Source organism: Podarcis muralis, chromosome 12, assembly GCF_964188315.1.
Source record: "Podarcis muralis chromosome 12, rPodMur119.hap1.1, whole genome shotgun sequence".
Classification (NCBI taxonomy): domain Eukaryota; kingdom Metazoa; phylum Chordata; class Lepidosauria; order Squamata; family Lacertidae; genus Podarcis; species Podarcis muralis.
Window position 1 is genome coordinate 60,586,631 of NC_135666.1, and position 19,843 is coordinate 60,606,473.

At 43.7% G+C, this 19,843-nt stretch overlaps 1 protein-coding gene across 8 annotated transcripts in view; it reads right to left on the minus strand.

Moving 5' to 3' along the window:
* The window catches only part of TPK1 (thiamin pyrophosphokinase 1), a 227,149-nt gene that overhangs the window by 25,343 nt on the left and 181,963 nt on the right, over positions 1–19,843 (minus strand). The window contains exons 8-9 of one of the 8 annotated variants that reach the window (XM_077916546.1): positions 2,135–2,185; positions 722–864 (exon numbers count right to left, since the gene is read on the minus strand). The exons of 2 other annotated variants lie outside the window; for them this stretch is intronic. In XM_077916546.1, coding sequence (XP_077772672.1) covers positions 758–864; positions 2,135–2,185 — 158 coding nt within the window. In that variant the 3' untranslated portion in view covers positions 722–757. Of the gene's footprint in view, positions 1–721; positions 865–1,154; positions 2,186–19,843 lie in introns of those variants that run through there. 5 more of the 8 variants (XM_077916549.1, XM_077916545.1, XM_077916552.1 and 2 more) reach the window with 5 other exon arrangements.

Genomic DNA, 19,843 nt, shown 5'->3' on the forward strand with positions numbered 1-19,843 from the left:
TTAATTATTTCATACAATGCTAAAAATGATGGGCAGGGGAGCACAAACTCTTTGGTGGCACACTCTGCATGCATCCAGGTCATTTGTTTCCTCTATCTAAATGCTCCTTATGGATTTACTGAATAACACAAACAAACCACATGCAATTACATCCCACAAGATGGCGAAGGACAAACATTTAAAAGGAGGGAAGGAAGAAGAGAAAGCAGGGAAATAAGCAAGGGAAGCTCATTTCCATTTTAAATACAGTATTAGTTACTCAACTTTTTACCATCCCCCCTCCCCAGGTTCCTGTCCATTTTCTTTGGAATCCAGGAGTGGATTTAAGCTTTTTAATCAACACACAACACTGATTTCTGAACAGAGGGGAGTCCAAACAGGCCTGCTATTAAGCACGGACTGTTAATTGTCCTCCTCTAGCAAATCACAGCAGCAGTTAAAGGCAGCATTATCTTGGCTTTTGCAGAAATGACCTTTAAAAATTATATTAAACATCCATAATTGATTGCACTGATTTTCAGACAATTGTTTAAATAAAAAAAAGCCAGTTGTGGACTGCTTTCTCTTTGCTACATGGGAAATGTCCATGGCATGTTTTATTTTGGTTTGCTTGGTCTCCAGAATTGCACAAATTAATGAAAAACTTTCTAAAACAATCTGTAATTTAATCTTTAATTACATTACAATCATGTTTGTAAACATAATAAAGCAGGTTGCTCACAGAGATTAGGCCAGTTCAAGTGGTGCACCAGCCACATCAGACGTGGAATTGAAATGTGCGGTTGGAAGAGCTGTGCAATGCAGCACCGGCTGGGCTCTGCCATCTCAGACAGCAAGTGATGAACTGCATTTCTGAATGATCCCCTACATTCAAAACAAAACAAAATACAACTCTCCCTTAACATTTTCCAACCAAGGAAACAACTTGGCAGGGAACTGGAACAGTTTTTAGATGGGGGCAGACTGCCAATAGCATGTGGTAAAGGTAAAGGTACCCCTGCCCGTACGGGCCAGTCTTGACAGACTCTAGGGTTGTGCGCTCATCTCACTCAAGAGGCCGGGAGCCAGCGCTGTCCGCAGACACTTCCGGGTCACGTGGCCAGCGTGATGAAGCTGCTCTGGCGAGCCTGCACCAACGCAGCACACGGAAACGCCGTTTACCTTCCCGCTATAAAGCGGTACCTATTTATCTACTTGCACTTAGGGGTGCTTTCGAACTGCTAGGTGGGCAGGAGCTGGGACCGAACGATGGGAGCTCACCCCGCCACGGGGATTCGAACCGCCGACCATGCGATCGGCAAGTCCTAGGTGCTGAGGTTTTACCCAAAGCGCCACCCGCGTCCCACATGTGACACCTCTGCAAAAACATCTGCACCAGCTGCTTAGATGCTACCAAGTCCTGAATAACTTGGGACCAGGATACCTTAGGGCTGCCTGACCCCTTATGGCCCAGCCTGGTCACTGAGATCACCCCTCCCCATGTTTTACAGAGGTCCAACTGACCTCAACTAGAAGTCCAAGGCTGAGGAACTTTCCTCAAGCAGAGATTCAGCTTGACTCTTAGGTCCTTTGTAGCTTTGTAGCTGTTTAATTTTCAGTCATCTGATCTATCTGTATTCTTGATATATTTTATAATATGGCACCAGAAAGAAGACTGAATAAACCCCTGACTTGCTCTGAGAGTGACCTGCTGGTTCGATTGTCCCTATTTTCAACAAATGATGTGTCACCAGTAGGAATATCTGATTTTTTTCTTGAAGCCTTAAGCAAGGAGAAGGGATGAAGAGGTCTTGTGGACGAGAAGCAAACTCGATATCAATACTATCTCCAGCATCCACCTGCCCACCAGTGAACAAAGGCTGGCAGCATTACACCCCCTGGGGAGGCAGATTTACTGGGAGCTAAGTCAGGCGGAAGTATTTTTCTCCCCTCTTTTGGGGGCCTTGAGGATGCAGAGGAAGACTTTCCTGATCTGAAGGAGGAGGGGCAGGGAGCACCCCATCCTGCCTACCCCCTCTACTCTGAATGGAAAAGAAGGGACAAGACTTGGAAAATTGTTGGGGAGTATGGAAAAACTGAGTCTGGCATGACTTTTCCTCAGGCTTGTTGGCGGAAGATAGGGCCTTCTTCTTACCCCTAGTATCCACCAGGTGAGGTTCCAGAGATTCCCCAAAGAGTTCGGACCCTGAAAAGGTAATGAGATCATAAAGGATTGTGGCGCAGTGTCAACACCCCACTGTCATAACCAGATTGTCTTGTAGGCCACTGTGGAAGTAGCTAAGGACCATGCATTAATTGCAGAGTGTCCATGGAAGGGTCTGCAGCCAATGAAAGGGATCCTTAATAAACTTGGGAATGTCTGCATTTGATCTCATTTCTACAGCTCACTGCTTTAAAAATACAGAGAAGGTGGTGGAAGCCTGAAAGGCAAAAGCATTGGCCTCAAACGCAGGCCTCAGGGACGCTTCCACTCGTTTCTCACCTGGGTACCTGGGACCCCTTCGCCTTCTGAAGGGAGTACCAAGGATGAAGCCAGGACTACCATGGTGGATAATCACTGGACCTCTGAGGTGATTCATAAACTTATCTGGAAAGATACAATAGAATGTTTCTTTCCCCATTTGCAAGGAGCCTAAGCTCTATGTGGGGTTCCTCATTCCGCATCCCAAGGTTTCTCAAAGGCCTTGGGGAAGGGAACAGAGACAGGCTCAGCTGCTGTGGCAGGAAGAGCTTTGGTTGCTTCCAAGGGCCCCGTAGGGGATTCAGGGGGGCAGGCTGTCTCTTCCTCTGGCAATTGCAGCACCTCACAAGCCTTTTTAAGAAAGGCATAAAAACCTCAGCAGAGAACACCCTAGGTTGGTTCTTAACCTCAATCACTTCTTCTTCTGAGAGCTCCCTCTCTTTCATGTCTGGGTTGGGCTGGGAGGACCCCGATTCAGGCAGTTCCCCAGAGGCCACCCCCTGGGCTGCAGTGGCATCCTGAGACCTGGGGAGCAGAAGTGACGTCTCCTGTTGAACTACTGCCTGAGGAACAGATGTCTTAGCCTGTTCTGGTGGCAAGGGAGGGTCAACCAGAAAGGACTCCTGGGACCTTGGATGCGAGGGGCAGGAGGGGGGCTTTGTGTGGTGAAAAGCCCCTCTTTCACCCGTGGCTGCATGTGGACTGCTTGTACTTGCATTTACTGTTATGGTGATGAAGCAAGCTGGTCCAGGTGCAAAAACCCGCAGAGGGAATAATTAATTTATGTGGAAATAAACCTCTTCATCCAAGAAAGCAGTCTGGGGAAATTCGTTGAACTAAGGAAGGCCTCAGAACTGGGGGGGGCACCTTCCATACTCATCCCTGCCTGTTCTGTCAAAGAACCTGGAGAATCACCCAAGGCTGCTTGCCTGGGATCTCAAAATGTCTAGGCCTCCTCCATTGTGCCAACATCGTGAGGAGAGAGGCTGCCCTACTGAGGCAAAGTCATTCTGTGCACAGGAAATGAATGCAACTGAACACACTGCAGTTGTTGCTCAAACTCCCAATTTGTGCTGGGACCTGAAGGTGCAGCAACAATTCAGCCACTGGAGGCAGGCAGAGAGCACAGAGAGTGTGGAAGTCACTAGACCAACAGGTGCAGCAATCACATCTCTAGGAGCTGTTGGGGCCTCCTGAAGAAATGCTGAGTTGTTGAAACAAAATGGTGTTCCATTTTGGGCGGGAAACACAAGCTCCTGGCCCTGTCGCCTCTAGACAATTCCTCCTGTGCCTGACTGACAATCGGGTCAGAATCCAGCTGCCCCCTATACTCTTCCCTTCCCCAGACAATAGAGTGGGGACGGGGGGGGGGGGGGAGAGAAGCACAAAGAGATGGAAATGGAAATGAAGAAGCGGGGGGGGGGGGGCAGCCAACAGGAAAACACAGTGAAAAAACTCACTCAGAAAGGGGATCTAGCAAACAGGATGAAGGAGAGGACTAGACAAAGGGAAAATCCACATAAAACAAGCACTCAAGCAAGCATTTTTCTCCACACAGAGAAAGAGGCAGGAAGACCCAACCATCCCTTGCAGCAAGCAGGGTCAGTCTGGAAAGACAGGATGACTCCTCTTCTCTGGAGAGGATGTTGCAAGTTGAAGACCCTTCCTGTCTCCAGTAGGGGGAGTCATCCCTATCAGGAATGGCGTCCCCCTCCATCTGGTAAATTCCAAATTCACAAAGTGAATTCTCTTTTTCTTCCCTATTTATGGAATTCTCTCCTTGAACAGGGATGCAGTGCCAACTTTTCTTTCTCTCCCTTTGAGCTCCATAGTCATCCCTCCCATTCTCCCCCTTTCGCGTTTGTTTTCCCCACTGTCTATTTTCGACTGCACTCTATTTAGGACATGGACCTGTTTATTTTTCTTACATGGGCAAGTGGTCACATCTGTTAGTGTCATGGCTGCTGTGGCAAAACACAAAATGGCAGCCATGTCCAAAAGAAAAGAAAAAGAAACAGGACCACAAAATGATGTGGGTATGCTCCTCCCTCAGCCACGCCACCAGGGGGCAGAAAAGTTACCGACATCAGCTACTGCCGCATTTGCTCCCAGAGAGATCTCTGTAGTTCTCCTTTGTTCAGAACAGAAGGCCAAATGGGTGTCTAATCCTGGCATCCAATGATATTTAGACATGTTCAATGTTGTTGTTGTTGTTGTTGTTGTAGTTTAGTCGTTTAGTCGTGTCCGACTCTTCGTGACCCCATGGACCAGAGCACGCCAGGCCCTCCTGTCTTCCACTGCCTCCCGCAGTTTGGTCAGACTCATGTTTGTAGCTTCGAGAACACTGTCCAACCATCTCGTCCTCTGTCGTCCCCTTCTCCTTGTGCCCTCCATCTTTCCCAGCATCAGGGTCTTTTCCAGGGAGTCTTCTCTTCTCATGAGGTGGCCAAAGTATTGGAGCCTCAGCTTCAGGATCTGTCCTTCCAGTGAGCACTCAGGGCTGATTTCCTTCAGAATGGATGTGTTTGATCTTCTTGCAGTCCATGGGACTCTCAAGAGTCTCCTCCAGCATCAGAATTCAAAAGCATCAATTCATGTTCAATGTAAGAGAGGCTAAATTGGTACAAATATGAACTAAGCATGAAGAGCAAATGCTCTCTTGCGCATCATGGGTTTTTGAAGTGCTATCTTTTGAGGGCCTTTGTGGGCACCATAGAAGGTATAAGCAGGCACCCACATTGGTGATACCCAGAGGGACCCTGATGGTGCCATATAGATAAGTACTTAATTCACTTTAAGATTATTTAGGACCTTTTCAGTTTGGGTTTGGGTTTTCTTTGCTGTTCCTTGTCACTGGCTCAAACCAGAGCCAAGGGAAAATGGAATTCTGTAACTGCAGAAGGCAACACTGTGTTAGAAACACAGAAGTGAATGCAGAGTTATTAAATTAAGGACAAAGTGCATACGCTAAATAAATAGAAAAGGAAACAGAAGGCAATCCAAGCTGTTGTGCTTTGCCTCACATTTTCAGATATTTAATATCTTGCAAAACAGTTTTATCATAATTCTGTGGTGGCTGGCAGGAATGTATTTTCTGAAATCCCCATTCTACACATGCAGGCCTTTTTACAGCTGGCTTAAGTGATCCAGTAGTAACTGTTTATATTGCCTTGTATGAAAACATGTCAGCACTTGGAAGAGTGCCCTGGCTCCCACTGAGTTCAGTGATTACCTGGGCACCACGGGGGGGGGGGCAGCAAAGCCCCAGCTCTTGCCAAACTCGGTGGGAGCCAAGGAACTCCTCTAAGTGTTGCCTCCCACTGAGGTTCTCTGGCTGGGGACTGTGTGCCAGAACTCCTCCCTTTTGGGGGTGGAAGGGGGGGGGCAGAGCACTGCCTCTTGCACTTAGACTACCTGAGGGGGCTGCTTCCCCTTGCATCATGGGTGGGCTGGTTCTGTCCATATCCATTGGTACCTCACAACACAGAGACACCTTGTTCTTAAAAATGGTCTTTGCCCTCACATATCAGCCGCTCTCACCTAGCAGGTTTTGCTGAAAACAAAGAAATCAGTGGGAACAATTAATATGGCTGCTGTTTATTTCTATTCACAGCATACATATACTGTGAGCACTGTGAGGCACCTGGAAGGTGAGGGGGGGGGGCTTATCTAACTTTTCACAGGTGATCAGCTCTTAAGGATATGGGACAGGTACAGCAGAAAAAGCTATAGCAGAAGATTGCCTTTTCTTAATGACAGCCCTCAGCTAATACCTCTGCAGCTCAGCTCAGCTCATCAATCATCTAAATCCAGTTTGGGGAGATGATTTCTCTCTCACACAGGCATTGGCTGGTAGGACTGTTCTTGAAGCACCTGCTCATCAACAACATTAGGCCACCTAAATAGAGATGCAAGCCTAGGAACAAACTGCATATCTGCAGTTATTAAGTCCCTTCTTTTTCCAGTTGTAACCAATACAGTCATTAGGAAGATAAAGAATACCCTTCCCCCCTTTGTTTCCCAACTGGGGGCATGTGACCCCCTGGAGGGCCCCAGGTGAAAATTGTGTAAATGGGGGATCACAGCATGAGACTAGGGGGCCACAAAGGGGGCCACAAAGGGAAGTGAGAAGTGGAGGTTTTTTTTAAAAAATCCTGATTAGCTGGCTATCCCCTTGGCCAATCAGAAGCAGGTAAGGGGCAGCCCTCCAGGGCCTAGCACTCCTTTTTCCAGGTGCATTTTCTTGGAGCAGGTCTGGTTTGTTTCCGGGGGGAGCGGGCGAGTGCAGAGGCTCCTGTTTTGACCCATAGAGCCTGAAATCCAGAACCCCCAGGTCAGGTAAGTGTGGGGTGGGGTGGCAATGGGAAGGGCTGTTTGCCTGGGGCTCCGATGTGCCACCCCCAAGGTAAGTGCCACCGGGGCCCCCCCCTGCCCCCGGCTACGCTACTGGGTTGGATGGCCATCTGCCATGGATGCTTCAGCAGAGTTTCCTACGTTGAGAGGGTTGCAGTAGAAGGATGACCCCTGGGGTCCCTTCCAGATCTGTTTTTCTGCTTCAACAATATTTCATCATGTTCTTACCATTTTATGTAATTGTATTTTGTATATATTATAAATTTCTAAACAAACATGTTCTATTTACAAACAAAACATTTAAATAGCTACCTTTCTACCGGTAGGGCAGGGTGGGGGGCACAGGAAGGAAACAAGGTGGGAAGGGGGCCACGGTCACAAAAGGTTGGGAACACTGATCTATTGCACACTGCAGAAATGTTTTGGTGTATGGTACTGTATAATCTGGTTTTGTGTTAGCATGTGTTGGTGACAACATACAGGTTCAGTGTAGGCAGGAGGGGCTTATATTTTGGATTGTGTTATATTCCAAAATATAATTAACCCACTCAATTTTTCAGTAAATGTACAAGTCTCCTTTTCCCCATTTTAACAAAATTAGTTAATTTTATCATACTTAAAATACTTTAATAGGCATTGAAAGCTTGTTACCTCCTTTTTTCTAGTTGACTCATTATGGCAGCCATCAGAAGATTAATTATCATTTTCTGGTGTTCCTTGAAGGTTCTTGTTTTAAATACCAAAAAAGAATCACCAATGGGTCTAAAAGGAGTCTATACGTAATCTGTCCTGCCTTCTATATGATTCATTGCTAACATTCCTTTATTGTAGGACAAGTGCAATGAGAAATTTCGACTCATTTAATGTTGAATGAAATTCTCTTGCTAGTTCATGTTGGTGGGTGAGGCAGTCCCCCTCTTACTACTAGTTATTTTAACTTTTTAAAAGAAAACTCTGGCACTTGGAGACTTAGGGAAGTTAAAAAGGAAAAAGATTTTTATTTTACAACAAAATTGTTGAAATAAAAGATGTGTCAGGAGACAGAATTTTTTCAAGAAACAGTAAACTTTCTCTCCACCCCCCCCCCACCAATGGATGTTATAGGCTTCTCAACAAGATAGGAAACGTACAGCTTATATTCTCTTCATTTCCTTAAACTAATTGCAGGGATGGTACAGCTTAGGTGTTAATACTTGCATTCTTAAACAAGGTGGTGCTTTCTATCAGTTTCCTAACCTTCTATAGCTCTCACTCCTGAGGCTCCTCTAGTAGTACAGCAGACCCAGGGGATCACCACACCCCTCATAACTGGTTTGGGGTTCTTCTCTTTCCAGAAGATCACTCTCCTCCTTACTGAACGGAGACCCAAGGAGAGTCTTCCCTCACACCTCTCTACTCCTGCCCCCAATTCAGCTTCCCAGCTATTCTCTTGTCTGTATAATCCTAAAAAGACCTAAGAGCTTCAAACTAAGCCCAGAGACTTCCTTCTCTGGATGGAGATGTTCCTCAGAGTGGATCCTACGTACCCCAACCCTCAAGTGTCTTTCTTTTTCCCTCCCTAAGTGCTGACTTCAGCCCCTCTGACTAGCTGTACCTGCAGCCAATCAGAAGGAGGCTACAGTCCCGCACTCTGGTGGAATCCCGTTGCACAGCATCACCAAACTCTGGTCTACCAGAGCTTTCCAGCACAGTGGATAAAGGAAGCAACAGGATAAGAACCAACTAGAAGGAGTAGGAGCGAAACCCATTGCTTCCTTTAATGATATTAAAATGATATGAAATGTTAAAGTTGCACCCAACCCCCATGGAGGCCATTCTCCAGAGGAGGACTGAACTTCTTCAGCAGTTCATGAGGTTTACAAAGAACCCTTATTTGTAGGGACAAGCCCTCATATGGAAGCTATGAAAGAGTGTAAGAACTGCCCTGTTGGATCAAACTGCAAGCAAGGCATAAAGGCCACAGTTCTTCCTGTGGACTGTGCTCATCAATAGGCACTCAGATGGATGCAAATCCTGAAGACAGAAGTGGCATTTTGGTATTGTGGTTTTGGTTTTGCAGAAGAAGTGAGCCCTTTAATTTTCCCATTTTGCATTCTGTTTGTTTGTAATAAGATAGCCCATTTGATGTTAAGATTCATCATTATGAAATCAAGTTCAGTTCGGCATCTCAAGAACTGCAGCTCAACTCCTGCAATTGTTAACAAAAGGGAGGAATTGGCAAATGCTGAATATATTGTAATGTAATATGCTATGTTATAGATTATTTCTATGCCACCTTTTCAGCCAAACAGCCCTCAACACAGTTCACAAAAGTTAACAGAAATACAACTCCGTGCTGTATTTTAAGCCCCACACTTGTCGTCAAGAAAGCCAAGAAAGCGAAAGAAATTATTTCTTCCTGTTCAGGACTTGATGGAGAGTTCTAATGCTTTAGGTTTATTTCTTTACCTTGCATAACCAGGAGACATTTAATGCACAAGATACTGAGCACACATTAAAATTATTCTAAAAGCCAAATGCTTTTAGCTTTCCGAAATGCAAATCATATTAATGGGAAAAAAGCAAAACTAAACTCAGAGAGCTAGGAAGACAAATTAAAGCCAATAAAGTTTGCGAGGAAAAAAGATGTGTTCTAAAAGAACTACAGAAGGCTATTCTGAAGCAATGCAAATGTCAAAGCCCATACCCAGCACTGATTAATAAAATGCTAACAGGAACTGTTGCTGGTTGTGGTGCTGTGTCATATCCTGGGACCTTAACACAGTTGATAAAGACTAATTAAACACCCGATGCTTCCACAAAAAGCAATAGGCAAACATTATTACACCTATTAAGTACAAATAAAGCAAAGTTGTGATGTTTAATTACAGAGAACACTTCATTAACAAATAGTTTTTCTCCACAAAAATGTTACATTGTCTACTATGTTTGGAACAAAACTTTAACTCCTTTTTTTTAAAATTAAGGAGAGATTAATGGCACCTGAATTTGCCAAAGCAGTGAGCCCAGGCATATGCAAAGAGCAGATAACATTAAATGGGTAGATAAACATGCAACAACTAACCAAGATTAGAGGACACTCCTGGGAGCAGAGTTCCCCCCTCTAAATGGGAAAAGTTCTGCTAATGAGAGGTGGCCCAGACGGGTGAAGCAGTAGCCTAAGTTGCTAGAACTCTGGATGGTAACACTTCAGGCTGGAAGTGGAGTCTGCCGTATTTTTGAATGCCAGCACCCAAGAAGTCAATAAGAGAGAAACACACCCAACAGCAACAACAAGTAGAGGATGGGGTGAACCAACACCAGGCCGCCAAAGGTGGAAAAAAATCTACCCCTCAAAAAGCAAGACTATAATTTGATGCACAAAACACATTCTGGTTTTGGTATTACAAACTGGTGGAATAGTGTCTGGAACTTTGCTCTTCAGGAAAAACTTACTGAAGCAAAACCAGGCTCTTTTATGGCAGTCTGGTGGGAATTTTTAGATTTTGGGCTCACCTACAATTGTTTCTCAAACAACAAAGTAGGGACTCAGCTACATTAATCAAATAACTATGTTATAAATGTGTTATAACAATGTGACACCAGATGGCGTTGTAGAGCTGAAATAGCAACCCAATTTTCCATTGTGAATTTTACGTTTTTTCCATACTGTTTTCAGAGCAATTTTTTTTTATAGATGTGTAGATCTAGCCTGGGAGAGAACAGTATCTGCAAACCTTGCTTCACATCATTGGTTCTATAATTTCTAGGAACTTACTCTTTTCATGAAAGCTGGGAATCTGGAGATTCTCTCCACACCCTTTCCAAGCACTCTAAGAAACAGAATCGAGGGTGAGGCGATGCTGTTGGAAGTGCCAGAAGATATAATGTAAGATGAGTCTTTCAGACTTAATGAGCTACCAATTTCACACAATGACAGTATAAAATAGGAACACAGAACCAAACACAGAGACAATTCCGGAGAACCACAAACAGAAATTTCTCTCATCGTGCATGCATCTACACTGCATCTTCTGATTTCCCATCCATTCTCTGTATTTCTTTCTCTGGATTCAAATAGAAGGGAGGGAAACCCATTCTTTTTGTTAGGGCAGCTGGAAGGGCAAAGTGCAAAGGTGACCTTAAAAGGCTGATTTGTAGGTGCTTATCCCAAAAAATGGAAAAGTGCATGAAATCAGAATGTAAACCAATCTTTAGTTAAAATGTGCAGGTAAACCTGAGCCTGTATCATAGAAAAACGGCACACTTGCAATTAGTATTCATAAGGAGACTGGAGAACCTTCCTTGTTTCAATTAAAAATAATTTCAGTACTAAACCATATCAAATAGAAAATACCCAAATAGTCCTCCTCCTTCAAATTTAGAAGCCATCTGTTGAACTTATTTTGACTAAGCAAATGGGACTAGAAATATACTGATTTGCCAAGTTAACACTTTTCAATGCACCTTGTTTCAGCAGCAACAAAGAGTCTGGTAGCACCTTAAAGAAGAGCAGTTTAACAGCTAAAAATACAAAGTGTGAATGCAGAAAAGACATTCACAAGCATTCAAATTATATGGGTACAATAATCAGAGAAATAAGACTGACAGTGCTTCCTTCCTGTTTCAGTGGCAAACCTGAGCTTCCTGCTGCATGTGTGAAAAAGCTCGACCTTGTGGAAATACAAAACCAGGAACCGAAAAGCACATAAAACAAGCTTCCCCATTCCTCTCTTCAAGGCCACAGTGAAAATGTGAAAAAGAAAGTTCAGGTTCCTGTTCTGCAGCAATGTAGCATATTAAAAGATTTTGAAGCAAAAGCTTGTTTTCACCCCGATTTGTGTGCTTTTTTCCAGCTACGTTCTGTCCATGAAAGCTTTCTAGGCAAATATGGAACCGTTACTTTGAATACACAAATATAAAAATGTGAAATTCCAATAAGCTTTCAGTCAGCGTGAATGCAATCTGTATTATACATGAACACTATTTGCTAACATTCACTGCTAAAGGGTTTATTAGATAACCAACAAGGGGCAGGGAAAGCTCACAAGCATTTTCTCATCTTCACATTTCATAATTCTTTCCCAACGTCCACAACATTTTCACTGCATGCCTGTCTTTTTCTTTTTCTGTGTAGCATCAGTTTGCGTAATTTAGGTGGATTTCTCCAAAGCAGTTCAAAGAACAGAATATTTCACTCACATAGATTTTAGCGTGGCAGGCTAGTTTCCTTACAGGTCTTGCAAGTGTCAGCTCTGGTGTGTGAGTAATTCAAGCAAAACCAAGAATACTGGCTCATGCACTACAGAAACAAGGGTAAATTTAAAATTTGAATCATTTTTTTTAACTGTCCCAGTTAATGTGGCACAAATGGTCAGTGAGAGATCAAATCTGGATCATTTTGGGCCATGTGTAACATTCTGTCCACTGTGCAGGTCCAGGGTGGCCCAAAAAATGTGCACCTCCTCTCTGCCCCAGAGTGGCTAGGAGCCTGCCCCCCTGCCCACACGCTCCTTGGGCCACTCCTCCACTGCTCTGGGCAGCTGGGCAAGACACTCAGGCTCTAAAGGGAGTGCCCAGCAGGGCTCAGAGGGAAGAAAGACTGAGAGAGCAGGCTAGAGTTGCAGGATGAGGAAGGAGGCAGAAGGGAAAACAGTGAGCAGAGGCAGGCTGATGTGTCAGCTGGCTGCTCTGTCTCCCCTCCTCCTTCCCCTAACACCGCATAACTCTGCTGTTCTCACATCTCTGAGCTGTCATCTTTCTCCAAGCCCTGCTGCAATTTGAGACTGCCTTCCTCTTCCCTGGAAGCTACAGACACTCCTCTTCAGTCCAGTCCCTGACACTCAGTGACCACGGAGGAAGTCACTGGCGGAGCACAAAAGGTGATGAAAAACAAACTTTCCGAGTTTCTGGTCTCTCCCAGCTTCAGGTGCACCAATACATCTCCTTGCCAAGGGTGCAAAGGAGCCTTACATTAGCACATCACACCAGCATTTACATTAAGGAGGGTTATTCATGTTTAATGCTGATCTTTGAATGTTGCAGAATTTGGGTTTACTGCATTTGGGTCTTGCGCTTTAAGATATTCTACTGTTCTTTATTAACAAGACTTTAATTGTGTTTCAAAGTTGTTACTCTTTAATATTTTTTGATCAGAACACAAAACTTAAGAAAACCCACCTGCCCCAGCATCCTGTCTTTGCAGTGGCCAAGCAGCTGCCCGTAGGAAGTCAGCATAGGAAGGACCCGAGTAAAACAGCAGCCTCCTCACTTTTAAAATGTTTAATTTTTTAAATATTTCTGAAATGAATAATTATTTTTTAATAATTTAAGCCTAATTTGATGTATATAACACTCAATTTTTTTGGAATATATTTCTTGCTAGGTCTTATTTCCTTACATGTCAGCGTTTAATGCTCTACTGACTGTAAATTCTTTTTTCTTTTCTTTTTATTCCCGATAGCCAATTTTCATAACTTCAAATTCAAATATTCCAAAATTAAAACAAGTCTGAACTTTTGAAAACCCCCCTAAAATAACCAATATTATTTTTAGGAAGAACAACTTTGTTTCATTCCCCCCCCCGCCCCTATTACAGCTATGGATTGTAGGAAAATTGTACAAAATGGCTACCCAGTAGCCATTTCCCCCCCATGATGTCCAAAAAACATAAAATTTTCAACTATAAATTTCATTCTTTGTTGAGAAAGAGCATCTCTTTGCAATAATTTTCAACATCAAATCTTTTGGTCACATCATGTTCACACATTTTTCAACCAAAAAAACTAGGCTACAAGTGCATTTATATATTTTTTAAGGGATTTATACAATCTTTTGAGTGCTGATGTATTTTTTCTGAAATCCTCGTCATTTTATTGAGCTCTGTGTAAAATTTCAAAGAGATCTGATCATTGGTTATGGAGGAAAAAAATAAAATGTACACAAGGGTATCTTGTGCGGAGGGTCTCAAGAGGGACAAACAACACAGATTAACGAAACTTCAAAGTGCTATAAAATTAAAACCATTTGAGATAGAGGGGGGAAATTCAAGGGGGTTTCTTTCAACCATAAGGGAATGGTGTACACCAAGTTTCATCCAAAACTGAAATGGTGTGTGACAAAACCCTTGTTTTTTGCGTTGATTTGATGTGGAATGACCTGAATATATCCTGTGAATCTTAAGTTCTCCTTCTCTCTGCACTAGGCAGATTTTCCAGATATATAGGTAAGATGACTATCAGACACTAAGTACACTAAGTTTAATAACCTCTCTGTCCTGAATTTTCAAAAGTCACCTGATTTCCAAGCTCCTCTGGGGTTGAACACTTATCTTGATGTGATGTGGTGCCGAACACCTTGACTTCAATGGCTAGCTTAATCAATTAATCGTGATTCTCCCTGAGAATATTCCCAGGCTGCATTCCATACCCTGTATGCTGTTAAAGGGATTGTGCTTCACATTCCAATTGTTGCCTACAGGTTTCTGTCCTCCATGGGGAAGGAATCATTTACAAGGGTCTACAGTATCAAACATATAGAGCCATCATCAATCACTCATCAGTTACAATTCCCATTTGCATCCATTTATCTAATCTCAGGCTACAGGAACTGCCATGCTTAAGTAGTTCCAAACTACTTTAATAAAAAATGAAAATGCTGGTGATTACCACAACCTAATTATCCTAAAACACTGCTGCACTTCATACTTAATTGTGTCCCCTTTCAGGTTTAATTTTGATTAAGAATATCACAAAAGCGCAGACTCAGCAACAAAAAAGACAACTCATCATCAGCAATCCATTTTAACTGGAACTACCAATATTGCCAATATCTTCTCAGCAACTCAGTGTGGGCAGAGAGACCAAATGTTGGCAGTCAGCTGGCAAAGACGGAAGCCTATGGGCTTCATTCACCAACAAGTTCTCTATTTCAAAGGAAAATGCACTATATTCAGGAGCTTCGTATTAGCCAGTGCCACTGAAGACGCTTGGCGGTGGAAGGGGAGCTTCAACTGAGTTGTTGGGGCAAGAGAATCTTGGGGTCCTGCATCAATGTCTCCGGAAAACTGCCTACAGTTCTCCCTGCTGCCCACCAACTTTGGAGCTAGGGCCAGATGTTTAGGCATCCTGGTGCTTTAAAAATAAATAGAGAAAATACCCAAACTTCTATACGTAACAATAACTGATGCTTTAAAGTTATCGCAGTTATTCAGAACAGCAGTGAGAGAGCTCTATAGTAATCTAGTAGCTCAATCTGTACACAGCCTATTTGGGTAATATGCAAATGAGCTCCTGCAAAGTATATATTGTTAATCCCAACTGCCCAACACCACTGATTAGGAAATAAAAACCAAAGAAAAGGGGGGATTTGGAAGCTCTTCAGATGCAATCTACCCAAAGAAAATGTGGGTTTTAAATTGTAGAGCTGCAAAAAATAAATGTCACTGAAGAAGTACGCAGACCTTTCAAGGCATGGATCTGTGACAGTGGGCTTAGTGATGTAGCAGTCAGAGCAGAGGCCCCCAAGCTCCTGCCCCCCCCCCCACGGACCACTTGAAAATTGTTGAGTCTTAGCTGGCCACTTAATTATTTTTCTGCCTGTTGTACCAATTGTAATGTGTTGTGCTAGATGCTTTTTTTTTATTTTAATTGTCTTTTTATTGCTTCTTTGATTTCTTATATATTGCATTTTTTTATAATTACAATATAAAAATAAAACAAGCAATAAAATACAATTAACATCAACATGAATATTTAATGTGATGGATGCGCTGCCAGAAATCCCAACACTGTGGACCAACTGAATGGAGCATTGGGACTGCTGGTGGTCCATCTTGGGAACTCCTGGGTTTGAGTACTGTGGCCCCCCAGGTTCAAACCTTCACTCAGCCGTGAACCTCCTTAAGTGGCCTTGGATCAGTCATTTATTTCTCAGCATAACTACCTCACAGGATTGTACTCAGAAGAAAATTAGGGGGATGGGCGAAGAGACCATGGATGCTGCCTTGAGCTCCTGGAGGAAAGTGGGATATCACTGCAGTAAATAAGCTTCTCTTCAAGCTTTCCCTGCCAGACTTGCCCTCTACCGTTCCCTCCCCTGCCAGCACGCCCAAGATGGAAAGCACCCCTCCATGAAACCATGCTCCTAGCTGCTCAGGAATGATGTCGGCCCTAAGCGATGCAGGCAGCATAGCCAGACCTCCCTCCATAAAGGGGATACGTTTACAATTAAACACATCATTACAGCTGTAAGGTCAGGCCCCGGGGTGCACTGAAACAATTAATGATTTTCATTCTGGTTCCCAACAGTATAGAAATAGCTCCACAGTGTGCATGGGTACACTGACAAACACACTTTATAGATTCTAATTTAGCATTTATTGACCATGACGATGCAGCTGATAAATGTTCTGACTGTGCAGGTTCATCACACACTGTGACCACAGATGTCACTTGTAGTGTAGTAAAAGTAGCAGACATACTATACGGCCTGCACAGCTTTTTCTGTAGATGGCAGTGTATGTCAAACTATGGGGCTTTCTTCCCCAGAAGTCTTACAGGCAGTGAAAACTAATCTAAACAGAGCATCTAACACAATATGTAAAGAATGCTCACTCAGAATCACAGATCATTTCACAATATTAAGCTTCTAAAAACAACACTGGAAAGCTACCAGTAATTGGTGATCTCATCACTAATTGCCTATTGTTAATACCAGGCATGTAGTGGTGCTGCACAGAATTTTTCTAAAATAAAATGAAAGCGAAAGAATAATAAAATCATAGAACGGTAGAGTTGCAAGGAACCCCAATGGTCATCTAGTTCAACCCCCTGCAATGCAGGAATCTCAGCTAAAGCATCCATGACAGCATCCGAGAGAGAGAGAGAGAGAGAGAGGCCGGCCTTTTGATGAACAGATTATTGCTTGCACAAACTTGGAAGTCTCTACACAAAAGCAGTTTTTGGCCGTTCTTTGGAGAAGTTTGATTGTAATGTAGCCATGGATATAAAGAAAATGGAAGGCAGAACTATTTGCTACATGGCCATTTTACATGAAAGACCAAGCAAACCCAAGAACCACCTTATTAGACTAAACCAAACAATTGACAAGTTTATCTTGTGATGGGCAGGCTAATTTTCTGTACAGTTGCAGCAAGACAGTAAGTGAGTCAACAGTAGAAAACTAGGAGCAGCCTTTCCCTAACCAGAAGGTATGAGAAATCTTTGGCAAGTCTGTTTGCCTTCTTTGGTGGGTGGCTTTGCAGGAGGGCCATGGGCAGGACAGATTGTCTGCCCGCTGCCAAATTGGCCAATGGCGGCAGGACTTTGAGGGAGTTCCCCTGAGCGCAGGACCAACTGTCCAATGGCAGCACTTGGCGCCGTGGCCAGGGCCAGGATAAATTCTGGGCCTGCCTGGCCACTCGGCCTCTTTTTGCTGCACTGGTTCTCCCACCCTCCCTCGCTTAGCTTAGGGCTTTCGTGGATGGTTTGCCATGGATGTTTGTTGGCTGCCATATTTTGGGGCTGGGCAGGAATTTTTACACCTGGCTTTTGCCTGCCTCATAGCAATTCTCACAATTCTGAAAGGCAGATAGGCACTGGGTAAACTTATATATTGATTGGAGGAGAGGTTGTAGCCTCTGCCTGTCCCTCCATGGGTAAGGGTATCCTGTTAAAAGGATCCGAGAGGAGTGTCTCCTGTCCGATGCCCAGATGGGGGCCAGGGCCATAGTCATCCAATGGGAACCACTTAGGGGATGCCCAGATTTGACGTGGGTCATAGGGCGTCCCTTCTGGTTGGCTTTACCCTTAGAGACACTGCCAGCAGATGGGCTGGAGTGGTATACGCAGCTACTTGTCCCCAAGCCATTGGCAGAAGTTTCACATCTGTAACCAATAAAATTGTGGTCCCATAAAGCCAGTATGCAGTGCGATGTCTAGTTATTATCTGGTCTCTACGAAAGTAACAGAGAGACCTAATCTTACAGTGCTGATCATTTAATCCAAAGGGAAGGAGAGAAGGGAGAGGGCTTGATCAGAGGGATTGGTGGTTGCCTCTGGATAAGAAACATAAGAACCTGGTTGTGTCACTCTTTATTCAGGGAGGGAATCACATGTGGAAGGCTACTGCATCATCTGTATGGACCTAGGCAGATAGAGACAAAATAGCAATTTACTCAAAGGGGAAAGCAGCAGATCTTCCTCCTCTGCACCAGAGGGAGACAAAAGACAGCCAGGTCCTTTCTGTTGGCTGGGGAGCAGCAATTACTGCATGGCTACTCCCTCTCGGAACTGCTTACAAGAAGGTGAAAACCTTCCTCTGTTGTCCAGTATGTGGTACTGAGAGGTATATATGCTAAGGGCACCACTAAAAACATCATGGCTAATAGCTGTTGACAGACTTAGCCTCTACAAATTTGTCTAATTTTTTAAAAAGCCACCTAAGCATACTCAACATCACATTTCTTGGGCAAGGAATGAATGACATCCTGTTGTCTGTCCTGAATCTATTACCTCCATATAATTTTTAGAGGAAGGAACTACATTAGTAAAAAAAAAAGCATTCTGAATGTGTTATAAACATGCAACACCAGATGGCACTGGAGAGAAAAAAAATGTATTTGCGTTTTTCCAAAGCATTTTTCTTTTGTTACAATGATTTAATTTCTGACTTATTTATAGCTTCCCCCCACGTGTAGATCCACCCTACATTACAATGAAACTATACCAAAAACATGCATAACTCACTCCTAAGATTTAAATTTGTGGGGGGTGGGGTGGGTGTGGAACCTTATCTGAAAATGTAGGGGGAAATGGTAAGGATTTGAGGTGTCTATCTGGAATATCGGATAATTTAATTTATGATTGCTGTGAAATAGAATGATGATTACAAATAGAGCAATACTTTGCAAACAGGAGTTTTTAATTTGAAGGTAATTGCTAGCAAATTTCAGAGCTGTTAACTATGGAATAAAAGGACAACTGACTCACTCACATTCAGAAATCAGCATTTGATTAGGGACTACAATGTGATAATAAGGGCATAATCAAGATGTGGAAAAACCTTTTGATAAATAATGCGTGAATGGCATTTTTTGACAACGTACCTTTGCTTTGTACAATGAATATCTGATTTCCCCCCCTCAAACTTCTGCTTCTTTTCAAATATCCGCTTTATCAACATTCCTTATGTGCCTGATTTCCAGCTGTTCTGCTTCAAAATTAGAAGCCTTCCCTTTGATGAATGTTCATGCAGCTGATTAGAAAATTGCCTCACAAACAGAGCCCTTGAGCAGAAAGCCAATCAGGAGAGATACCACATAATGCAAGAGGGGACCTTCTGCATCAGACCGAGGCTGATCGGGGCCACTGCACTAGTTCCAACAGAGCAAAGCACCTGCCTGGATGCCTTCCCAAATCTTCCTCCAGAGTTCAGATGACCTTCCCATCCTCCTCCTCCTTCTTCTTTAAGGAAAGGGCCTCAAAGCACTGTGCATGCTGCTCACGGAGAGGATGTGTGCATGCATATGCCTTTGCCCACTTCTTAAGCTGAACTGGGCTGCTTTTACCCTCTAATGCTCCACTTCTCCACCCCTCCCAAAGGGACATGCTCTGCAGCAAGGAAGCCTTTCCAAACCAAGAGAAAAGCAAATCCTCACCCCCTGTACGTAACTCTCAGTGTCAGGCTGTGCAGTCATTCACAACTGTGCCACTGTGTAGGTGACAAAAATGTGGTGACCCCAAAGACTAACTAGTACAGGCACGTCCAAAGTCTGTTGTTTCGGGGGCCAAATCTGGCCTGCCAGTCGGTTTAATCTGGCCCCTGTGGCTCAACAACTTTGGGGTAAATTGTAAAAAAAAGCTCAACAACTTAACAACTTCAATCCTAAAATAAGGTCAACAACTCTGGTCGGCCCTCATGCCTGTTCACTTCATCAAATCTGGCCCTCTTTGAAAAAATGTTTGGGCACCCTTGCTCTAGTTCCATTGACAAATGTCAGGAAATGCAGGGCAAATGGGAACCACTTCACCTGCCCCCTGCCAAAGGTGA